At 39.2% G+C, this 23,559-nt stretch overlaps 1 protein-coding gene across 2 annotated transcripts in view; it reads left to right on the plus strand.

The window, feature by feature from the left end:
* The first annotated feature begins 869 nt into the window (after nt 1-869).
* The window catches only part of LOC107685079 (excitatory amino acid transporter 2-like), a 41,809-nt gene continuing 19,119 nt past the window's right edge, over nt 870-23,559 (plus strand). The window contains exons 1-3 of one of the 2 annotated variants that reach the window (XM_016481547.1): nt 870-1,061; nt 20,354-20,493; nt 21,119-21,271. In XM_016481547.1, coding sequence (XP_016337033.1) covers nt 20,364-20,493; nt 21,119-21,271 — 283 coding nt within the window. In that variant the 5' untranslated portion in view covers nt 870-1,061; nt 20,354-20,363. The remainder of the gene's footprint in view (nt 1,062-20,353; nt 20,494-21,118; nt 21,272-23,559) is intronic. The other variant, XM_016481556.1, reaches the window with a different exon arrangement.

The following is a 23,559-nucleotide window of genomic DNA, read 5'->3' on the forward strand; positions in this document are numbered from 1 at the left end:
GCAGGAGCTTGCAGCACTGATCACCTTTTTTTGTTTGTTTTTTTGTGACCAGATATTCTGTTACAATTATGCAAATGTAAGATCAAAATAACACATTTAACTGATCTGGATATAAATGCATTTAATTAATTATTGTTTACTTAATTATTACTTTGTATATTGCATTAATTTTATATTCGTTTGTAGCCTATGATGTATAATTTAAAAGCTATTGTGTGTGTTTTGTTGCCATTTGCCTAATTTTAACAATATCTAGTCACAAATTCTAGTTGAGGAAAACAAAGTTTGAATAGTGCTACAAGCTCATTTTCAAGTTCCATTGACATCCAGGGGCCCTATTAGGATTATTTATTCATTCATTTAGTTTTATTAACTTAACTGTTTTGCAAATTTGCCTGTTGGTGGCGATTATGTATACATTTTGTATACGATTGGTGTAAAAATGCAGATTTGTAAAACAAAGGCATGAGGCTCCACTCCTAACATAACCCTCGGTGCATCGAGAGAAGATCGTAGGAAAAGGTATGAATGGGATTTTACAAATTTATTTAAATACGCCTCTAATTGCCGTGAGACCGCTTTGTTTCTCCTCATCCTTTCATCACTCGACACATTCAATTTCTTGCCTCGTTTTCCTTTCGGCTCTCTTTTAATTCTTCCATATAGGACCTAAACATTCCTAAACGCACACTCATCGTTATTTTAGACTTAACGTCAGTTAACTGTGGTACATGTCAATTATAAAACAACTGGCGAACGTCAATTTATTTGATGAATGCGAGTAGAATTAGTCAAAGGTAGCCCAATCTAGAGTGTGGAGATAGGAGGAACGGTTGATGTGAGGCGGGGCAGGAGGAGTGTAAACATCGCCTGTGTTCTCACTGAGGTAGTCTTCCCTCAGTGTGACTGTAGATGTGCTCGTAGCACCGGATTATCCAAACAGAACGCTGCACGCGCGCGCTACCAACGCGTCACATCTCACCAAAGTGCATGACAGAACCAGAGCAGAGCGAGAAGAAAACACCAACAGTTACCCGTTCCTGAGTCCTCCAGGCTAACAGGTGAGATCTGTGTAGGTTAGTTTGCACGTGTGTCTTTTCACATCATATGCCATAGATTCATACTTGCATTAAAGCTTTCCTAATGTGTTCAGTGTAATGTGTTTGAAATTGCTCCAGGCATCTTTCTTTTTCTTTCTTTCTTTCTTTCTTTCTTTCTTTCTTTCTTTCTGCATGACTGTATGAGTATGAAGCACACAATGATAAAAAAATTTAAATCAGCAAATTATTTATTTTTTATTGAGCTGTAAGTGCGTTAAGCTCAGGTACATTCACCTGTTATCAAATGCACAGTTTACTCAGAAGATGTCTGTCTTTCAACTCTTTTCCTGTAATACTAAAATGAAATAGTAATAATCAATGAAAAAAAAAAAAAAAATTGAAATTTAATTTAATTTTCAGTGGAATCTGGGGTCAAGTGTGAGTGGGTATTTATTTATTTATTTATAGGACTAAGACTGCTTGACTAATGTGTGATTTTAAGAGATGTGTGAGAGAGCCTTCATGCAGATAATCCATTATGTTCATTCTGTTGGACTTCAAAAGGCTCCTGAGTGCCAAAAGTACAAGTCCCCCATTCATTGTGTTAAGGGACCTGTGTGTGTGTGTGTGTGTGTGTGTGTGTGTGTGTGTGTGTGTGCGCGTGCATAGTTGCATAATGTGTGCACAAATGTGTTTATGCAGTAATAATGTCACAGATTAATCTATTTTTATTCAAACCTTTAAACTAAACAAACAGGTTAAAACTATTTGGAATTGACCTTTATTGAAGCTGAAAAAAGGGGAGCTTATTTTTGCAGGTTTTTTTATACTTTGATTTGGAAAAACAATTGTGGATTATGAAGTATTCTGTGTCAGATGGAGACCCTTCTGTGATATCCTCCCCCACTCGAGTCATATCAGAGCCTTGAGTCAAAGGCTAGCCGTGAAGGCAGGTGTGATGGGGCTGAAATTAAGGCCGGGGGTTGGTGAGCTCAGTCAAAATCAATATAAAGTACATCCCCAGGGAAGTAGAGCATAGCTGTAAATTCTTCAGCTATAAATAATGAAAAAAATAATAATGCAGGTATCTCTGTTTTGAATGGGGGAGTTATAGTCAGTTTTATTGTATTGAGTATATATACGCTGTTAGGTGAAGACTGAGTAATTGGGGTAGGCTTGTGTTTTTGGATACTATAAGCATCGTAACCCGCTCGCATGCATTCTGAACACATTTCCATTACTGAAGATTTGTCGGCTCACAGAAGACTACTGAGGAGGAAGAAATGAGACCAATTAAAGTGAAAAGCAGGATGCTGAAAAATAGTGGATACATGGTGTGAGAGAGAAATTTAAAACAGCTTAAGGGGTGTTAGAAGTGAAAAGATGAAGGAAAGAAAGGCCGAGAGACAGACAAATGTGTGTGTTTTTAGGCTTGAGTAATCCTCCTGGGAACACGCCTGTGCTGCCAAAATGCCATCCAACTCCTTTCTCTCTGCGCTCTTCATCACTCCATTCTTCCTCCTCCATCTCCGTCTCTCCATAGCCTAGGTAGGCTTCAAATAAATTTTTCATGACAATGGGTAAAGATGGCGTCTTGCTCTTTTAGCTGTCAGATCTCTTGTCTTCTGAAGTGCTAAAATCATTCCCGTGTGGCACATTGACAGGATTTCCCATCGCAAGACGAGCACCTCAGAGCTGGACTCCTAGACACTAGATATCCATCTGTGTGGCGTTCCACAGTGTTTAACTGAATCGCTGCGCGCTTTTATCAGCAATGAAAAGATTAATTCATATGCAGTCTTGTTTTTATTGTAAAAACATGTACAATTCCGAATTGAATGCTACCCTAATTCAGGTCTTTGATATTCAGTGTTACAGTATTTCCTTTAGCGATTCAGTGATAATGCAACAAGTAATAAATATACAAAATCACGCATCAAATATCCACACATTCTGCAAACATATGTATGGTCGCAGGATGATCAAATAGTGACTAGGAAGATCAGACATGTTCCATCCAGGCCATTACTGTGGCATAAACTCTATTTTATACATGCAGCGTTTTTGTGAAAATAACAAACAGCCCTCTTCTTCTCTCCCCGGCTGCATCATTTGTGAGTCGCATCGTTTGATAATTGTGATTGTTGTGAGTGAAATCCAGGTCTGCGTGAGGACTGTTGACTTGTCTGGCTTAGCTGTGAATTCTCTGAATGAATGCAGAGGGGCCCAGTGTTGTGTTCTGTAAAGTTGGTTCTTCAACACACACACTCCCAGAATCGAACGATGTCAATCAGTGTGTCCACACTACAGTTTGTGCATTGTGCAGCCATTAGCGGGAAGATTAACATTCGGATCCATAAATCACACACTGGAAGAAAGGTCTGATTTTTTCCCTCTCTCCTCATCACTTGTTGGCAGTCCTATCCAGTCCCATCCCAACCTCTCCTCACCTCAAAGCCACCATTTCCACTCCAGACTCTAATAGGCCTTTAAGGTAGCTTTGTGAGCATCTTTGTGTGCGCTGTCGGAGATCGCAGGGCATTAATTTCTCTCTTGAGCATGTAAATAAGCGAGTGTGTGGGAGCGCAGAGCCGTTACTCACTTCATCCGAGAGAGCTTTATCTCCCTGGCCTTCTCTTCACAGACACGCATGAGAATCTCAGCAGCACACACAATGCCAGCTCTCATAATGGCACCCTATGCCCATCTCCATCGGCTTCCGGAGGGCCTCCATCTCTGTCTTCTCTCCCCCTTCCCATGGCCACTGGGGGAACACAGGGGCGCGTTGTGTTTACCTCCGGCTGTGGCCAACGGAACACAAAACAATCCCGTTCATTGCCTGTTTGTCAGCCCCGAGGCTTTTGAAAGCCAACGAAAAGGAGAGATGAGAAAACAATTAAAAGCCCCTCCTGAACACTGCAGTAACATTTTCCCAGCTCAGGGAGCCTGTGAACAGGGACGGAGCCTCTAAACTGCTCCATTATTTCTCAGTACTTGGCATGATGCTAGAGCTGCTTGTGTTTGAATGGACGACTCCACACAGAGGCCTTTTGTGGGGAAACTTGGCTCAGCACGCATGCACTGCTTAATTAAGATTTCTCTATCTATCTATCCATCTATCTATCTATCCATCCATCCATCCATCCATCCGATCAGGTCAACTGATGGCCACGTTCCATTATTATAAAAGTAATGGTGTAATGGCAAAATAGTGTTAAATATACCACACAAGGCTGTTTTAACTATGAGTTTAAAATCCTTTTGTACATACCTTTTCATATGCAACATTAGGGTTAGGGCCCAGGTGTAATTGTGCCACAAATAAATGTACTGTATACATATAAATGTGCATATTCTTTTTACCTACTGTTGAAATATGTATTTAAAAAGCTCCAATGTACCAATAAGTACATATCACTGCAGTTTCCAAAAGAAATGAACACTAGAGGCAGTAAAACGCCGACACCTTTTATTCCTTTTCACACAAGTTTACGGAGTTTCGATTAATAAAGCGTAATCTTCGCACATTTACTTGAAGAATATTATGTTATGACTTCAAAACAATTTTAATATGCTGGGTGATTTGAAAACTGATGCTTTTGAACGTTATCACCGCACATATCCAGCTTCATATCTATGGGTTTTCATCGACAGTAGGTTTGTTTGGTAGCTCACGGAGTACGGAGAAGTACTTGAGAGGCGAGGAGCTCCGGTTTGAATCCTGTGCAGTTCGACAAAATAGTTCAAATCTGTGTATAAGGAAGTTCAAATGGCACGGTTGCATCAACAAATGCGTTTTTATATCAGCTTTGCATTTGTTAACACTATCGGGTAGGTTTAGGGTTGGGTTTGGTGTAGGGCATATTTCCAACACGACAGAGCATTAACTTTTAGCGACAGTCCCCAGATATTTGAATTCTGAACCACCGCTATACGTACCTGAAGCAACGTAATAAAAACACAGCAATACGTGCCTATATCCACGTAATAAAAACGTGCCAGGGTTCACGTATTGAACCCGTGTTTTAGCGTTTATATCAGCTTTGCATTTGTTAACACTATCGGGTAGGTTTAGGGTTGGGTTTGGTGTAGGGCATATTTCCAACACGACAGAGCATTAACTTTTAGCGACAGTCCCCGGATATTTGAATTCTGAATCGCCGCAATACGTACCTGAAGAAACGCAATAAAAACACAGCAATACGTACCTATATCAACGTAATAAAAACGTGCCAGGGTGGACGTATTGAACCCGTGTTTTAGCGCCACTCAGTGGACATTTCTCTTTGAAACTGCGGCGAAACGTGCAGTAAAGTACGTAAAAACGGTGTTGCAGAAAAGTACCCAGAGGTACGTATTTTTATGAGACCAGGTTGATTTTAGGCCTTATGGTTGATGTAGTCCTTATGAAACACCACCTTATAGACTACAGCAACCTGCACTTCAAGAGAGTGCCGCAAAATGTCAAAATTAGATTATAAATCAACAATGTTCGATCACGTCTCCTGCGCATCCTGCCTTATTAAACGCAGTTTAGTGCTTTCAGCTCAAGCCAGCAGAAGTGAATGGTGTTGAGTATATGCAGTATAGTGATTGTGAAGTGAGTAGTATACACGAGCGACAGGGCTCTGTTGCACTGCTGTAGACATGCTGTGTGCTTTTGATCGGTGAAATTAGTAAATCTAGCAAAGCTAGGTTAAAATCTTACCATCACAGCAGTAAATATCAGAAATAAGAATTACGCTAAATCAGTATCAGCTACTGGACCATTATTTAAGTGATGGGTGCTTTTGAAACACTTGTTTCAATTTTATAGCAGGTTCTATTTTAATGTCAAACGAGGAGTGATTGTTAATTGATAATAATTGGCTAGCCAAGCCCTTATAATTTTTAATGTCCTCATCTTTATTTATGTCAGGGGTGGCGAACGTCAGTCCTGGAGAGCCGCAGCCCTGCAGAGTTTTGCTTCAACCCTAATCAAACACACCTGAACAAGCTAATCAAGGCCTGAAGGGTTACTAGGAAGCTACAGGCAGGTGAGCTTTTATTAGGGTTGGAGCTGAACTCTGCAGGACTGCGGCTCTCCAGGACCGACGTTCGCCACCCCTGATTTATGTGGTGAAATGCTATGTAATAATAAGTGATAAAACTGTACATTAAGCCTTAAATGTTGGTCTTGTCTGAACTTGTTCATTCATCTAGACTCAAAGCCGTTTGGTTAGGAACAGTTAGGCACAGTTTTTATTTGCAGAAAATGTTCTTTTAAAGAGGTAATAAAATATTTCAACATCAATATTTCATGGTTATTTACTCAGTAATAAGTAAATACTGTGAGTAAGTACAATGTAATAAGCCAGTTGAGATAACCGCAAGATAAACCACTTACAGATCCTAATCACCCTGTTGGGGTTTATTCTGTGATAACAACCGACTGGATGTACATTATCCCTTACTTACTTCAAAAAAATAAAAAATAAGAAATTAGTTGTTTCTGTAAAGTTTGTAAAGTGTCAAAAAATGTCAAGCATAAATGTGTGTTCTCAGAACTGTAATCATCTAAAATTCATAAGCACTGGTTATTATATGTGTTTGGAGCTAGACTATTCAATGTCCACACGCAACTCTCCAAATACAACACTACTACTTATTTTTACCAGCAGAATCTTCCCTTTTCAGTGAGAAACTTTATATACAGACCATTATGGATATGAAAGGAGATACCGCCTAATAAAATGCAATGCCTCAGGATTCCTTTCGTGTGTTAGCAAAGGGTCAGTCAAACGTTCCCATAGCTAAACATGGCAAAACATATCTTGTACATTCATCTAAGCCTCCAACAAACCGTTTAACATTGCTAACTCTTGTAATCCATTTCACATTCAACTAAATGCTGGATTTGGAAAAGCTGGGGAAATGCAGTTATACAAACTTTTGAAATCCAGCATTTAGTTGTTCATGTGAAGCGTTCATTGTCACAGCCTTTATGAACACAGCTTTGTTTCCTGGCAGACAATAAAAGAGGCTCCCAGAAATAGTGTAGAAGTGAGCCAATCAATAAACGTGTTTCCAGTTTAGCGTGCCGTGTGCGTCAGACATAGCACATGTAACGTGGGCGGTCCGTGATGTCTTCATTTGAAACACTACCACTATTATCAATGATAGATAATGATATCTATTCTCTATTCTATACACACTGACAACACAGTAATTAGTGGACAGTATAAAATAATGATTAAGCCAATACTTTCCACTCACAAGCCGTTGGGAATGAGAGAGGAAATTATTTCATTGTGCAAGCTTAGTACTGAAATTATTACCCTAAATGTTTAATAGCAAAATGTCATATGAATAAAAGTGATTCAAAAAATCTTTAATTTCATATAATATTTAAGAATAAAATAGAGAATAAATATCATCTATCATTTTTGGTTACAGTATTACATTTACTGAGGTTGCAGTTTTTACATGGTGGGCTTGTAAAAAAAAAAACTATTAAAGGGTTACTCCACCCCAAAATAAAAATGTTGTCATTAATCATTTACGCCCATGTCGTTCCAAACCCGTAAAAGCTTCGTTCGTCTTCGGAACAAAATTTAAGATATTTTGGATGAAAACCGGGAGGCTTGTGACTGTCCCATAGACTGCCAAGTAAATTACACTGTCAAGGTCCAGACAAGTATGAAAGACATCTTTAAAATAGTCCATCTGCCATCAGTGGTTCAATATGAATTTTATGAAGCGACAAGAATATTTTTGTATGCAAAGAAAACAAAAATAATGACTTTATTCAACAATTCGTCTCCTCCGCGTCACCGTCATTTTGGAAAGTATCCACTGAACGTAAACTGTTACCATGTTTTTATTGTGTTTTATTGTTAGTTAGCTGTATTTTTTTTTGTTATTTTTACTTAATCAAAATTTCCCAACTGCAGTTTGATTGAGATTAATCGGAATGCACAATGAAAAGTTATCTGTTTTTGCAAATGAACTCTTCAAATGTTGGTATGGGAAAAAATTACACCTGCTTCTAAACATGCATCAATGTTGCATCTTTTCGCATTCATGCAGTATACAGAAGCTGAGAAAGGAGTCCAAAAGATCAAATAGATTCACACGTAATTCATTCTAAATGTGAATGAGTGTGCTCTATTTACAGATGATTGGAATTCATTCACACACACACACACACACACACACACACACTCGCTCACACACACACACACACACACACACATCAAATTATGCATTGAATCGTCTTTCTGTATATTTGCTTTTTTTTTTTTTTTAATTGAGACACAATCATGAATTGAATAATGAATTTAATGAACATGCAATGTTTTGGTTGTTTTAGTGCTTTTTAATAAAGAGATTTACTGGGGGGAGATGAAGATTTTGGAAAAGGTATTCTGAGAAATGCATGTAAGCAACCACAACATTCAATCAGAATCTCAGAACAAATAATTTGAGTTTTAGGTTTGTTTGATAATAGGGCCAAATGGGTACAGGTTATCAACTAAAGGTTGCGTTTGTGCCTCTGGCCCCAAGAAAATGGGACAGGTTCCAGCAGCTCTGGTTTGGAAAATGGATGGATTTTACAGTATGTTTATGGTACTATTCATATAGAATTACCTGCTGTTGAAATATGCTATTGAAATACGAGCTTGGCAAGTAGTTTTTGGGATATCAGTGTTTCCCCATTCGGTTTACAGGAAGTGTACTTGCATGACTGGAAATGACTGCCAAGCGAGCTGACTCTGCTTGAAAGGAAAGTGTTTTTAATTAGGCTGTGGAGGGCAAAGGCTGTGAGAAATTAACTAAAGTTTGGTGAAGGACCGTCTATCTTCTGTCCTATTATTTATTTCACAATCTCTTTGCTGAATGCTGGTGGTTGTGATGCTGTGTTACGTGTGAGGACAAGTGTGTGTTACAAGCAGAAGTGAAGGTTTGTTAATATTCACTGTTTCTGCTGTCTGTGTGCTTTGTCTTCTCTGGTTCTCCGTGTGGAAGTGTGGGGGATGGTGCTTGGTTTAATGAGCTCCTCTGAGGTTCAGGCTGAGATGATCAAATGCTGCGCTTCACTACAGTCAGATAACAGATGCACAGCGCTTCATGCTAGCTGAGCTCAGCGCTAGCTCACTGGCTACATTTACATGCACACCCATAATGACAGTATTGCTAAGTATCATGGACTGCATCCAGTTATGATGTTTATTGTTTATGTGGCATGCAGTTGTTTACATGCAGTTCTCATTTAATACTATGATTGATTAAGTGATAAAACCGTAATGGGGAAGAAGCAGGCCAGCTTGACCCAGTTATCCCATAGGCAGGTGTTGGGAAAGGCTCTGTATGGTGTGGGAAGATACTCTGCGGTGTGATACAACAATGATACATATCCTACAGTAATTCAGTCTACAAAGTCGCTATGCACCATGACTTTCATCCCCTAACCCTAGCATTCCTTTTAGAAGCATGTTTGTCTTAGTGGAAGCTTTGATATATAGCTGATTTTGAAAATTTATTTCATGTTCATGTATTTATTTATTTGGTGAGTATAGGCATGTAATGCATAATGTGCAGTCAACTGGATATGATCTCAAAATAAACTCATTCAAGGTGATGTAAGACCTTATGACCCTGTATTTTATGATAATGATTGACTGATTGTACATGATCTTTACTCATGTGTATGTGATGCAAAGATCCTGTCATCTTCTAGACCCACACTTTAGCCAGAGTAGAAGAAATGTGATTAAATTGTAACTGTACCAGAATTAAAATTGCAGTATTCCACATATCATATCCTGATTATGGTGGCTCTGATTATGAATGTAATTAAACACACATGAGCTACAGTACTGCCTCCATCACATTATGAGGGGGCATGTCAGTGTGGCCATTGATTAAGGCCGTTTTTTTGAGCTGAGAGTATAACGTCACAGAATGATTACAGATTTCAGGAAACATCTTTACAGTGAATGCTCTTACAAATTGAGTCTAAGCAAGAAATACAGAGGTTTGAACCTTCAGGAGTCTGAGGCATTTCTGGGTCCTGAAGATGTTTTTACAGGCTTGTGCTATTTCAGTTAGCCTAATTTACCTTATCAATGGCTAAAGTCTCATTTCACAAATATTTGAATCTCGTATTCATATTAAAACACTGCATGCATTCATCTGGTGATGAATGCATCTTGTCTGGTTATGCAATACTGGTGTAATAAGATTGGACAAAATTACCCAGACAGGGTTGGTCATTTATACAATCAAAGCATTTGCATGCTAACCTGTGTGTTACTGTCATACTGTAGTTGCATATTTGAAACAGTTATTCGTTGTGTGTGCTAGACATCCCTTAAAATAATATTTACTGTACAGATGTTTCTAAATTCACACAAATTAGGGAATTGTCTTTGCTAGCACTCCAGAGTATAGCACAAGTCACCTCATAAACATTATATTGAAAATATCCTGGAATATTCCTGTAGAAACGCTTTGTGGAATCTGACAAAACACACAAACAAGTGTACAAGAGTTACAAGAGAAGAAAATTAAGACATAAATAAAGCATAGAGTCAAAGAAAATAAGTGAGAAAGAGAAAGACAAAGCATGTGAATAAGAGAAAGAGAGGGAGGACTGGAATGGCCCTTGGCCCCTGCAGTGCCTCTCTGTGAGCTCACTATAGATGAATGGGAGCCTGGTGACCCTTCAACCAGAATGATCTGTGAACACGTCATTACAGCTAACATCGGAAACCTGTGCACAACCCAGAATTCCCTAATCACTGGCTCATTACAGCCAGAATGAGCTTCCCTGCACAATGAGAGTGCGCCCATGCACACTGATCGAGCGCACACATGGGTCGCTCATGTGTTTATATTTTACCTCACAGCTCCCACAAAACCTGCAATATTATGCAGATGGCTGCTTCTGAATAGCAGTACAGGAATGACAATAAATCGGTTATTTATTTATTGTATGTGGAGAACAGTATACATTGGTAGGTGACTTGGAGCATTTCTCAGAAGTTAAGGAACGGTGAGGCTATACATGCTGTTCCAGCGGTTCTCGACTCTGCTCTGCATATTCTGTGTGTCGTCCTTATTTAACGCTCCTGATTCAGATCATCAGCTCATTAGGAATTGGAAGGAACTGGATGGATGTTCTGAGTGATATTCCACAGTCTGACCTGTGTTGCAGTCTGGAATTAAACTGCTGGTTTCTTCTGGCCAGAGGAGAACTGTCCCCAGACTGAGCCAAGGTTTTTTTCTCCATTCTGTCACTGATGGAGTTTTGGCTCCTCTGGCTTGCTTAGTTGGGGACCCTTCATTTCTGGCAGTATTGTCGGCTTGATTGCACAGATGGTATTTGAAGAGAACTGAACTGAGCTGGATGATGACATCACTGGATCAATGATGAACTAAACCAAACGAGCCGAAAAGAGTGCATGTCACACCTCTGTTCATCAATTAGCACTGGCTACCAATAGATGCTCGCATAAAATTCAGTGCATTGATAACCACCACTGACTCTGCATCTCTTTACCTAAATTCACTACTTCAGACTAATGTGCCTCTAGAAGCTTGCGTTCTGCAAGTGAACGGCGCATTATAGTTACCGTAATATTTAAAAAAACATGACCCTCTAACACTAGCTCTATCTTTTTCTGTTTCTTCTCTATTATAGAGATATACTGTATATTGTTACATATTACATATTGTTGCTCTTTTGTTGGTTTTGATTGCTTCTGTTGTCCTTATTTGTAAGACGCTTTTGAAAAAATGCATCTGCTAAATGATTAAATGTAAATATCAATGTAAATGAACTGACTTTAACTGAAATATTGACTGTTTACTATTGTCCTCTTTTATAAGCTGCCGTACAGCAGAATTGAATTTTGTTTGCATTTTTGACACACTATTTTCGTGTTTAATACTGTAAAGCTGCTTTGACACAATCTGCATTGTATAAAGTGCTAAATAAATAAAGGTGACTTGACTTGAGACAGATTCATGAACTGAACTGAGTGTGTCAGATAAGAAAGACAAGAGAAAATGTGCAGAGCAGTACTATACTATTTTTCTTATTTTATTTATTTATTTATTTTTTACAATTTAATTTGAATGCAGTAGTAATTCAAATTGAAATACTTAAAATTACTTATGTATTCTGAAGTGTTATCAGTTCTGCTGTATTAGAATATGTATTAGTATATGCACCAATGACGAGTAAGGCGAAAAGTAAGGGATAATGTGAAGGGACTGCAATGATTTATTCTGCAATAACAACATTTATTGTTATTGCATTATCCTATTTATTACACGGCTGCTTGCTACATAAGTAAACTAAGTTGAAATATAAACACAGACCAATCAGAATCGAGAGAGAGCCGTGTTATAATCAGGAATATTCTTGTGATTGATACTTGCTCAGTCATGCTTACTTTCCCCGTTTCCTACTTTATTAGTCAATATGCTTTGAATTTGTATGTTTTAAGACAGAATTAGTATTGCATTGCATTGTTAGTGTGATTCAGTCCTTAAAATGTAAATGCTTTATTGTCCTTGCTATTAGTTTTGACCTGATGGGAATGTACGTGCATGTCCTTGTGTGCGTCCTCCAGCAAGGATTTGACCTCTGTCTATTCACTGTTGCCCCGAGTCTTGACCCCGGCCAGTGTGTGTGTGTGTGTGTGTGCGCACGCTATGAGCTTATGTCACCGCAGGACACTATGATAATTATGTTTGTGCTATTTTCTGCTAACTTAACCACAGTGTATTATGAAAAGAAAATCCGGATTGTGGTTAATTTTGCATGATCAATTCAGCTACAATATTTATGATATTTCAGATTTATATTATGATATTATAGATTTCCAGAAGAGAAGGTAATATTCTGTGGATAATTTTTACAATAATGACCTAATAAAAAAAATTATTAGCTAAATGGTTGGTTAGCTATGGTCAATGATTGGTTAGCTATGGTCAATGATTTGAGCTTTAAGCTCTCAGCTTTCTCAGACATCTTGATAATTGCACATAAGTAATTACTTGTTAAAATATCTCAAATGTGCCAGTACCTTTCTTCATGAAATAATACGTGACGTGACGTGTGGCCAAGTATGGTGACCCATACTTGGAATTAGTGCTCTGCATTTAACCCATCCAAAGTGCACACACACAGCAGTGAACACACACCCAGAGCAGTGGGCAGCCATTTTTGCTGCGGCGCCCGGGGAGCAGTTGGGGGTTCGGTGCCTTGCTCAAGGGCACCTCAGTCGTGGTATTGAAGGTGGGAGAGAGTGCTGTACATTCACTCCCCCCACCTACAATCCCTGCCGGTACGAGACTCGAACCCGCAACCTTTGGGTTACGAGTCCGACTCTCTATCCATTAGGCCACGACTTCCCCAATAACATGTCATCACACTTTTTTCATGCAGATTCTGGAACAGAACCTACAATAATAACATCATGTGAAGTTTCCTGTAACTGTAGCAATCGGAGCATGATATACTAGATCAGCTTACTGCATAGACATCTTCATAAGAGATAGTTTAATACACTCATGTATATTGTACAAATCATTAGATTGCTGATGTAAACATGTTTTGGGATGATGGATGTTTGTATTTTTCTTTAATATGTGAATTTCATCTATATTTCAATCCAGTTTTATCCATTTATTATGTTATAAGCTGTTGAGGAGAGCTCTGTGTGTGTGTTTGGTTCAAGAAGGGCCAAAAGGTTGTAATAGCTGTCAGAGAGAGAGACACAGGAAGAAAGAGAGTCAGAGAGAGAATCTTCTCACTCTGGAAGGTAGCATAAAATTGGGATAATCGCCATCAATTGTGCCTCACAGTGGGCTGCCATTCCTGAAAGAGTGATTCATCCCAATAGAGAGCGGATTGAGTGAGAGGAGAATGGCGCTTTGCCCCCTGCGGGTCCATCCGCTGCTCTCCCACGGTGGGCATATGCATGACATCAGCGGGCTGAATGGGGCTGGCATCCTCTCCATGCCAGATTAAAGCCAAGTCTTTGCCCGGGGGAGTGAGAGGGGGCACTGCCACTTTTCTGGGGTAGGACAAAAGCCCTCAGATGGGTAGCCGGGAAACTTCACATGGTTCTGGCCAAGTAAGAGAGAGAGAGAGAGAGAGAGAGAGAGAGAGAGAGAGAGAATTCGAGAGAATTCCCTTCACTGGCCTCCTTTGGCATGGCATTGAGTCACATCAGACACACTCAAACACACTCTACATTCCACCTGTGTCGGCTTCCAAACGATGCCTGGTGAGGAATTTAAACTCCAGGGAGTCTGTCATCTTTCCAGAATAAGTGAAATCCTAACAGTGGAAGAAGTGATATTGTTAATGTAACCCCTCTCTCCCGGGTCCTCACCGCCACACCTCATTCTTGTTCCGAGTGGGTCTCCGGCATGGGAGGCGGACGCACTAACAAGGAGGCTAAAGACTGCAGCCACTAGCGATCATCTGATGTCTGGCTTGGGAACTTAATGCAGAAGCTGCTGTGTTTTAATAGGATTGCAGCTCATTCCTCAGGACTGGAGGGACTTGTGTAACCTTGACTTAATGCACATACTAAATTAAGCAGAACAAAAGAATAGAGTGCACTTTGATCGAACCAAAATGCCACATAATGTTTGATCAAAATTTTGGATTGTACACACAGTATGGCTGAGGGAATTTCCCCTGTTATGTGTGAAGTGCTTTGAGTTGAAGTATCCAGAAAAAAATGCTAATTGTAAGGCCTATTAGTTTGGTTTAGTTCATTCTTTATGTCTCCCTTAGGAGAAATTTGTCTTGAGCAATCAAGAGAGCAGCTCAACATACAACAATTCACTATAGTTACACTGTATCCATACAATAAATAAATAAATAAAAAGAAAATAGTATTTCTTCTTCATCTTCATGATGCAAGCTAGAACCGCTGATCTGTCAGACAGGGTCAGTATCCTGTGTCAGAATAATCTCACTCTTCAGAGGCTGGGATAGAATATGACAGTCAGGCAGTTTGATGGCACATTTATGGTATAGATGATCAACCAGCTGAATATATTACCTTTAAGTAAAATGATGCAGCTATATTTGTGCTAACTTTCAGTGAGCAAGACGATGTGAAGGTGTTCACTTCTGACAAAGAAATCCAATAAACAGTCTCTACTTTTGTTAATGAATGTTACTTTCATGTGTATTTTTGGTGACTTCTTCTTTGTTTGTAGTTGTATGCATGTGAGGGCGGCCCTAAAGGTGCATTCGCTAGAGTTTAGCTCACATTCACAGTGACTAGACATGGCAGATCTGAGCCTGCTGCTGTTTTTACCTTTTGTCCAGCGGGTGGATGGGATGTTCACCACTGCACATTGTTAAAATGATATGGAGATTTGCCTGTTGTCTCACACTCTGTAAGTTTGGAGTATTTCTTATTTTGTACCACATAGTTACATGAAAGCATACACATTAACACTGTGCATGCGGCAGTAATTACTGTCTTGGGCTAAAGAACCAGGAGCTTGGGCTAAAGAACCAGGAAACAAAAGTTCCATAATTCCAGTGGCAATTCCAATTAAAATTTTAAAAGTCTTTTCACAGTGGTGAACTTTTGTCGAGTATTCGTGTAATAATGTATTTGACTGTAGTCTTGTATGTCTGAGCACCAGACTCTCACAAACACACACACACACCATGCGTAACAAATGACCTGAACGATGCCTTCAGAGTAAACTTTGGCAGTTTTATATTATTGCCATGCTTTAAAATAATTCTAAGAATAATTTCAAATGAAAATAAATGGCTCTACACTTTTCAGCAGCCCAAACGTTTCACAGTGGATGATAAAGACTGAAAGAAACAGGGTGATCATCTCTCTCTTTATTATTGTTTGAGTTGTTGTCTGTCAGTCCCTCACACTCACACACACAGGACTCATCCTGAAACTTCTGTTCTCGTCCGTTTACAGAACACACCGTCCTCCTGGCCATTTTTGAAGACAGCAAAACTGGCGAAAAAACATATAACCTCAATACCTTAGCATATTCAGATCTGATTGGCATAATTGCCATTATTCATAGATGGTAGATTATTATACATAGAGATTTTTAATATTTCATTCGCATGATGAGTTTTACATACGCAAATCACTATTTATATATGGTAACAGATGCACATCATTCCGCTGTTATTCCATGGATTGATTTTACTATGTAAATTAATTGACAGAACACAATTTTAATATTGACATCTTTATTGCTCCTGCATTTCTTAGCAGCATGCTTTAAAATAGCGTGCTTGCAATGACAGTGTTAACTAGATTTCTGATTCTAAATATATCTAAGTAAATGTACATTGGCCATATTATATCTTCTGCGAATTATAATGAGCAGCCATGTTTCTTTACGTTGCAGCACAGTCAGGGAGTGAGACTTCTCTCATTCACAATGCATAAATTCTTCCACTTCTCTCAAAAGACATGAAAGTAAGTGGCCGATAAAACTGGGAGAAGAATTAAAGTGAAACACATTGTCAAAGAGAAAGTAAAACACGTCAAATTATGTTGAAAGACTATTCTCTCAATGGTTACAACTGTGTATTTTGACAAACTATAATTGTCCTTTGCTACTACGTCTGAAACATAAACATTATGTAGTTAAAAACACAGAGCATGTCCATCTCGTGGCTGAGCACCAGCCGTAGCGTGAAAGCTGGCTTGAGTTTAGCAGTCTGGCGAATGTGATCGTATTGCGGGCCGGTCAGAGGGCAGTAGATTTCAGACCCCTGGCTTACCGTCTGTCAGAAAGCACGAGACAAATCCTTCACAATGGACACTCATTTCTTAAAATTCTTTAAGGTGTGGCTCACACCTTGGGCTGACTGCATCACCTCCTGCAATGTTTTGCCATGCATGAAGCAGCTCACATTCCTGGCACTGATGCAGTGAGGATAATGCATTAGTAGTAATAGTGCATTGGTAGAACTGAATATGCAATGTAGTGATGTAGGCATCACCATCGGATGCAAGCAAGCGCTGAACCATCTCTGTGTGCTAAACATGAATCAGTTGTGTCAACTCTTAATAATGACCATATCTTTTGACATGTTTGTGTGCAGCAAAGCACTCATTTAGTATATGAGAGTTTGAGACACTAAATCGCACTCACGCAGTTCATCCACAGTCAAATGTCTAATATGCTTGAATCAATGGCGTATGAGCATCTGGGCCTGTGTAGGTGCAGACCGGACGGAGGAACTGGACCGTGGAGCAGTGGAAGACCTTGTGTGGGGTCTGTGGAGTCCTGTTTTCTTCTTACATGGATCTTGTGGATGCTTGAGTTTGTGTCCACTATTAACTTGGGCATGTGATGGCACCAGGATACACTGTGGGAACATGACAAGCTGGTCGAGGGACTGGGATGTTCTGGGAATTGATCTGACATATAATTACAATAAAAAAGTGTAAGTGTTATGACAAAGGTTTTACATCAGTGGTATTAAATGCCAAGTCAGTCATCACAGATTGGGACATGCTGTGTTTTGGGTGATGTGTGCTTTTGAATGAGATATGTGCACCTTCATAGAGTGGATCAAGATTTAGCGATAAACAACTGCAGCTGTATTCGGTTCCTCAAACATAACTATTGGAAACCGTCAATGAGCACTCTGAATGCAACATGGCGTCATTTGGACTACTTTGGTGCTGCTATATAATTCTATATTGTAAATAAAATTATCACTCTATATTTCTGATGTTTTTGATATTTCTCTATATTTGATGTTCCTGTGGCTCAGTGGTAGAGCATTGCGTTAGCAGCGCAAAAGGTTGTGGGTTCGATTCCCAGGGAACACACATACTGGTAAAAAATGTATAGCCTGAATGCACTGTAAGTCGCTTTGGATATAAGTGTCTGCTAAATGCATAAATTATTATTATTATTATATTTCTCTGCCTGTTTTGTTTTTTACATTGTTGAAAAGTGGTTTGAGGTTTACTCCTCAGGCCAGAGCAGAAGAGAAATGCAGGGAATAAATAGAAGGATTTTGTGTATGTGTGTAAGTGCACTGGTTTAAAGTTGTTGAGTTGTTAAAGGGATCGTTCACCAAAAAAGGATCTGATTGTATTCGTCTGAAAGAAAAATGTCATACACAGCTAGGATGGCTTTCATTTTTGGGTGAACTATCCCTTTAAGTGTTGTCAGCAGGGACACCTGCTTCTAGAACGCTGCGATGGTCTCAGAAGTTTGGGTGGAAGTTGGCAGCTCATTCCTCCAGAGAGGAACAGACAGAGGGTTTTGACTGGGAGCCAGTGGAGTGAGATCAGGAGGCCTGTGACGTGGATCTGACTTTGCTTGTCTTCACAAGCTTGAGCAGGCAGAGATGCAAGCTGAGATGGTGGGATCATCAGGTTGAAACGACACATGTGTAAGCTGTGTATCATGTGCGTAGCAGCGGCAGGAGAAGCCTTGTTTCATTATTATTGTGCTCAAATAAAGAAAAAAAAAAGATTAATGCAGTGATTTAGACTCACCTGGGCTACTATGTATGAAAGAAAATGTAAGATAAAGCTGGGAAGAATAACATGTTAAAAAATGATTGTACTAACACATGAACGTCGCTAGTGTTATATGCTCAAGCAATTTGTGAGCTCTTTCTCCTCAGCTTCACAAAGCAAAAGAGTGTATCAGAGTGAGGATGGTCCTCATGTGCCTAATGGACATCCGTCCTGCTGCTCCTCGGAGGACTGGCGTGTAGAATTAGTCTCGAAGAATAAAGCCACACAGGTCTAATGGAAGTATCATTACTTGCCATGCTTATATGTGTAATAAATTTAAGACATTCTTTACATTCTGTTAAATAAGCATTTCAGTTTTGATGTTTTATTATGTATATATTGACCCTGTAATAGAAAAGGGCCTTGAACACTAAACTTGGTAAAAGTGGTGTTGATATGATATTTGGATGACAAATTTTCACTTAGACATCAAAAATAACAAAACTTTGTGATCTCCATCTGTGTTCCTTGACGCTGATGAGGAGATCTTCCCATAGGGAGACCAGGATTGTCTCATTAAGACAAGCACATGTGCCCATGCTGCCAACTCCTTTAAATACACATCCAATTAAAAATGTGTGATTACATAAGATCGCACATGATCAGCCAACATGAACACCAAAGTGTTGTGTCTGAAAGAAGAAGCCGTGCTAATGCATTTGCAAGGTCTACATGTTCATTTGTCATGTCTGTATCATTTTTGGTACCTGTGCAATTATGAGTTTGCTTGTTTATTTATTTCAAGATGTATTTGCTTAGATGTCAATATATGGATTAAACTTTGGATATGTAAGATATGTAGAGCTCGTTGGAAACTTGCTGATATCTGACAAAAACTTTGCATGATCATGGACAAAACTCGCTTGATTTTTGATTTGAGGACCTTTTGAACCCTACTTTTTTTACTGCTAACAAAGTAAAAAAAAGCCCTACAATTTGAAATAAGACAAAGTGGAGCTGCCATATTTAGGGCTGGTTGTTGATTATCTTTTGACGTTGTCTTCTTACCTGTATCTTGTTACTAAAAAGTATCCTTTGATGTTGTACATTGCTTGACTTGCTTTTTCTGATAACACTAAATCAACACTCATAAGAAGCTTTGTCGTATTCTCCTTATGAGCGAACACACGGTGCCATTGTTTGAGTTTTTTATGTCTTCAGTGCAGTTTTTCTCAGCCTGTTGTTCTACGACACGAAGTGTTTTTTGTGTGCCATCTATGGCTTTTAGAAAGTCTCTTTGTATGCGATTTATCATCTGTGATGATTTGTGAGGATTGAAGCCCCGGTTCGTTCCTTCATCAGTGTGGATGTCCTCGCAGGCATTGATTCCCCTGTCTGTCCGCTTGGCAGTCATCAGAGAATGTGTCAGACCGGGTGATTTAAACTGTAAATCATGGTTACATCATTCCGTTCAAGTGAACCCTGGTGATATTCAAAGGAGTAACTCATACAGCGATATCTGTTCAGGAAACCCATTTTCCAGGATGGGAAATCCATTCTCTTCTGGAAAGGGCAGCAGAGGAGGTTCCCCTCATCAGAGAGAGTGCAGTTTTTACATGTTCTTGTGCCCAAAAACGATGACAGTATGCGTCCTACTGTGGATCTAAGAAATGCATGGAACCTGCGGATGCCTCGAACGATTGGCTGCTGCTAGCACATGCTGAGAGCTACACAACATTGAAACACTGTCACACTGATCACATGTTCATGCCATGAAACGACTGACTTATTTATTCTTCTGGCTGTTTCTCTCTGCAGTTCTGGAATCATGCCGAAGCACGTGGAGGTTAGGGTGCACGAAAGCCACCTGGAGCCGATCGAGGCGAGGCCAAGCTCCAAATTGGGAACAATATGTCAGAAGATGTGCAAGAACCTGCTGCTCACGCTGACTGTGATGGGTGAGTGCTCTTCAACAATCCACAGTGAGGAAAGGGAACAGCAGACAGAGAAAAGAAGACAGCACACATAGCATGTTCTGATGGTATCTGGACAGTAAAGGCTCAGAAGAGAGCAGGTGACAGTACATTTTAGTATAGTTCTGAAGCACTGCTGGATACAGAGCGAAAACAGAGGAAGTTACTGTCATATTGCATTGTTGAAGTAATTGAATAGGTGAATATATTCCTCTGGAGTCTTTGGAAGGTGTGGATGGCAGATAGTATTTCCGTGAAGAGATCCTGAGTGGGCAAGTGTGAGGCATTTGTGTGATTATGTGTGTTTCAGGATATAAAAAAAACAAGCTTCTTTTTAGGATTATCAAGGCAGAAAGTGCAGTGCCTCAGTAGGGGTGCGTTAGTTCTGTAGAGACTGTTGGGTACAGTAGGTGGTGGCAGAAGAGTGACTTCACTCGACACAATATCTGAAAACGTCCCGTATGACTGTCTGGACCTGCATTCCCAGACTCTTAACTGGGTGGTATGATTTATTTGTTTGGAATCGCATATGGCCACATATTTATCTATACCTTTAAAGTATGCTCAGGAATATTTTCCAACAGAAGGAACACTCTTTTCCCCATCATAGGTGTGATTTTGGGAGCTGTTTCTGGGATGCTGCTGCGTGTGGCTTCTCCGATCGATGACAACATTGTCATGGTAATTGCCTTCCCTGGAGATATTCTAATGAGGATGCTAAAAATGCTCATCCTTCCCTTAATCATCTCCAGCTTAATCACAGGTAACACAAACTTCATCTTTTAATAAGCTGTCAACAATAAGATTGAAAATGTTAAATACACTGATGAAACCACAAACAACTAATTCTGCTGATAATTCCTGCCTGGGTGTGTTATATTATACAGAGGGGGAAACAGTGAGGTCATCCTTAAACCTTAGGCCTTTTCAAAACATGCTCATCCCTTTCATTTAATTAAGCCAAGATCTACTGATGTAGAATGACGTGAGAAGAACTGTGCTCCATCTTTTTAAGATTATCTTCTCACAGATTCTGTTTGCTGTTGCTTCTGCTTTATAGTTCTTTACTGTATTTAAGGTTTTCTGATTTTGGTTATCAAAAACTGTTCTTTAATTTCTGTGCATTCAGTTTAATACTTAGAGAAGTGATCTGTGTCAAGAAAGGCCATTGCTTGTGCCCTATATTGGACTTGTGTTCGTTTGATCATGTCACCTATGAAGCATTGTTTAAAAATGAAAACACAGAATTAGACTGTCACAAGTTCAAGCAGCCGAAGTCTGCAGAAATAAATAGAGGTAGAGATAGAAATAGAGGGGAAGTTAAAGGTCTGAAGTAGGATGCTATTAAAAGTTTGGGGGGGTGGAAAATATTTATTTTCATATGGTTAGAATATTATATATAATATGCAATTACAGATGTCTGCTGTATTACATAGTTAAACATCCTGTTTAAGTTAGTTGAGTGATGTTAGTAGTGCCAGTAGTTGTCTGGAGTAGTCTAGACTTCGATAATAACTGCACTAACTTTTTAAAAAAGTATCTGCTTATAAACTGAAGGACACACTTTATTTAAGGGACCAATTCTCACTATTATTAACTAACTATGAACTACGACTTCTTCATCACCAACCTCCAAATTTGCTGACTATTAGACCTAATAGTTAGTAATGTTGTTAAGTTTAGGTATCAGGTCGGATTAAGGGATCTAAAATATGATCATTCAGAATAAGACATGCATATGTGCTTTATAAGTACTAATAAACAGCCGGTATGCTAGTAATATGCATGCTAATAAGCAACTAGTTAATAGTGAGAATTGGTCCCTAAAGTGTACACGTATTTCAATGATTACATGTATTGCGGATATATTCAGGATATAGTTGACATCTGTATAATAAATGAAGTAAAGTGAAGTGTGGCCAAGTATGGTGACCCATACACGGAATTTATACTCCACATTTAACCCATCCAAGAGCACACACACAGTCGTGAACACACACACACACACCCGGATCAATGGGCAGCCAATGCTGCGGCACCCAGGGAGCAGTTGGGGGTTCAGTGACTTCCTCAAAGCTCTCACCTCAGTCGTGAGTTATTGAGGGTGGAAGAGAGCACTTGTTATTCACTCCCCCCACCGACAATTCCTGCTGGACCGGAGACTCAAACCTGCAACCTTCAGGTTACAAGTCTGGCTCTCTAACTATTAGGCCACAACTGCCCCGATAAATTAATAAATGCACAAAAGCCCAGATTTACCAAAGTTTTGTGTATAAAAACACGTGCAAACTTGAAGGCACCCACAAGAACTGATTTGCAAATGGTCTACTGTTTCTAGTCTATTGAGGATCGTGTCTTTCATGCATAAAATAGCTCACCCTGTGTTTTTCTGAGGGTTTGCCCTAATTAATTAATATTAATTATAAAATGATCTCAAATTATAATGATTTGTGGCTTTCCTCCATTCATGCATGTTTTACTAAGCCCGATAGCCATTTAGGAAATTAAAATTGTGAGAACAAATGAATACAATTAAAAGGTGGAAATTAAATAGATATCCAGCAGACAATACACATATCTCTGTGATGCTGACTGTGATTTAAAACAATAATATTTGATGTTCACACAAAAGACATATAGAAGAACTTTTATTTATTTTTATTTTTTTTCTTGTGTGTCATATCTTTATATACGGCCCATATATATTTTGACACAATTTGTATGCACACTTTTTATTATTTTAGTTGCTGACCAAAACATATTCAAGTTACAGTCATATAATGAATATGGTCTTAAAGTGTACACTCTGAGCTTTAATTTGAGGGTATTCCCATCAAAATTGTAGGAAAGGTTGAGGAATTACAGCTCTTTATTATGTACCTCCCCCCTTTTTCAAGGGACCATAAGTAATTGGACGGTTGACTCAAAAGCCATTTCATGGACAGATGTGGGCTATTCTTTCGTTATTTCTACATCACTTAAACAGGTAAAAGGTCTGGAGCTGATTCTAAGTGTTTCATCTGCATTTGGAAGCTGTTGCTGTGAACCACA

Source organism: Sinocyclocheilus anshuiensis, unplaced genomic scaffold, assembly GCF_001515605.1.
Source record: "Sinocyclocheilus anshuiensis isolate Anshui unplaced genomic scaffold, SAMN03320099.WGS_v1.1 scaffold749, whole genome shotgun sequence".
Classification (NCBI taxonomy): domain Eukaryota; kingdom Metazoa; phylum Chordata; class Actinopteri; order Cypriniformes; family Cyprinidae; genus Sinocyclocheilus; species Sinocyclocheilus anshuiensis.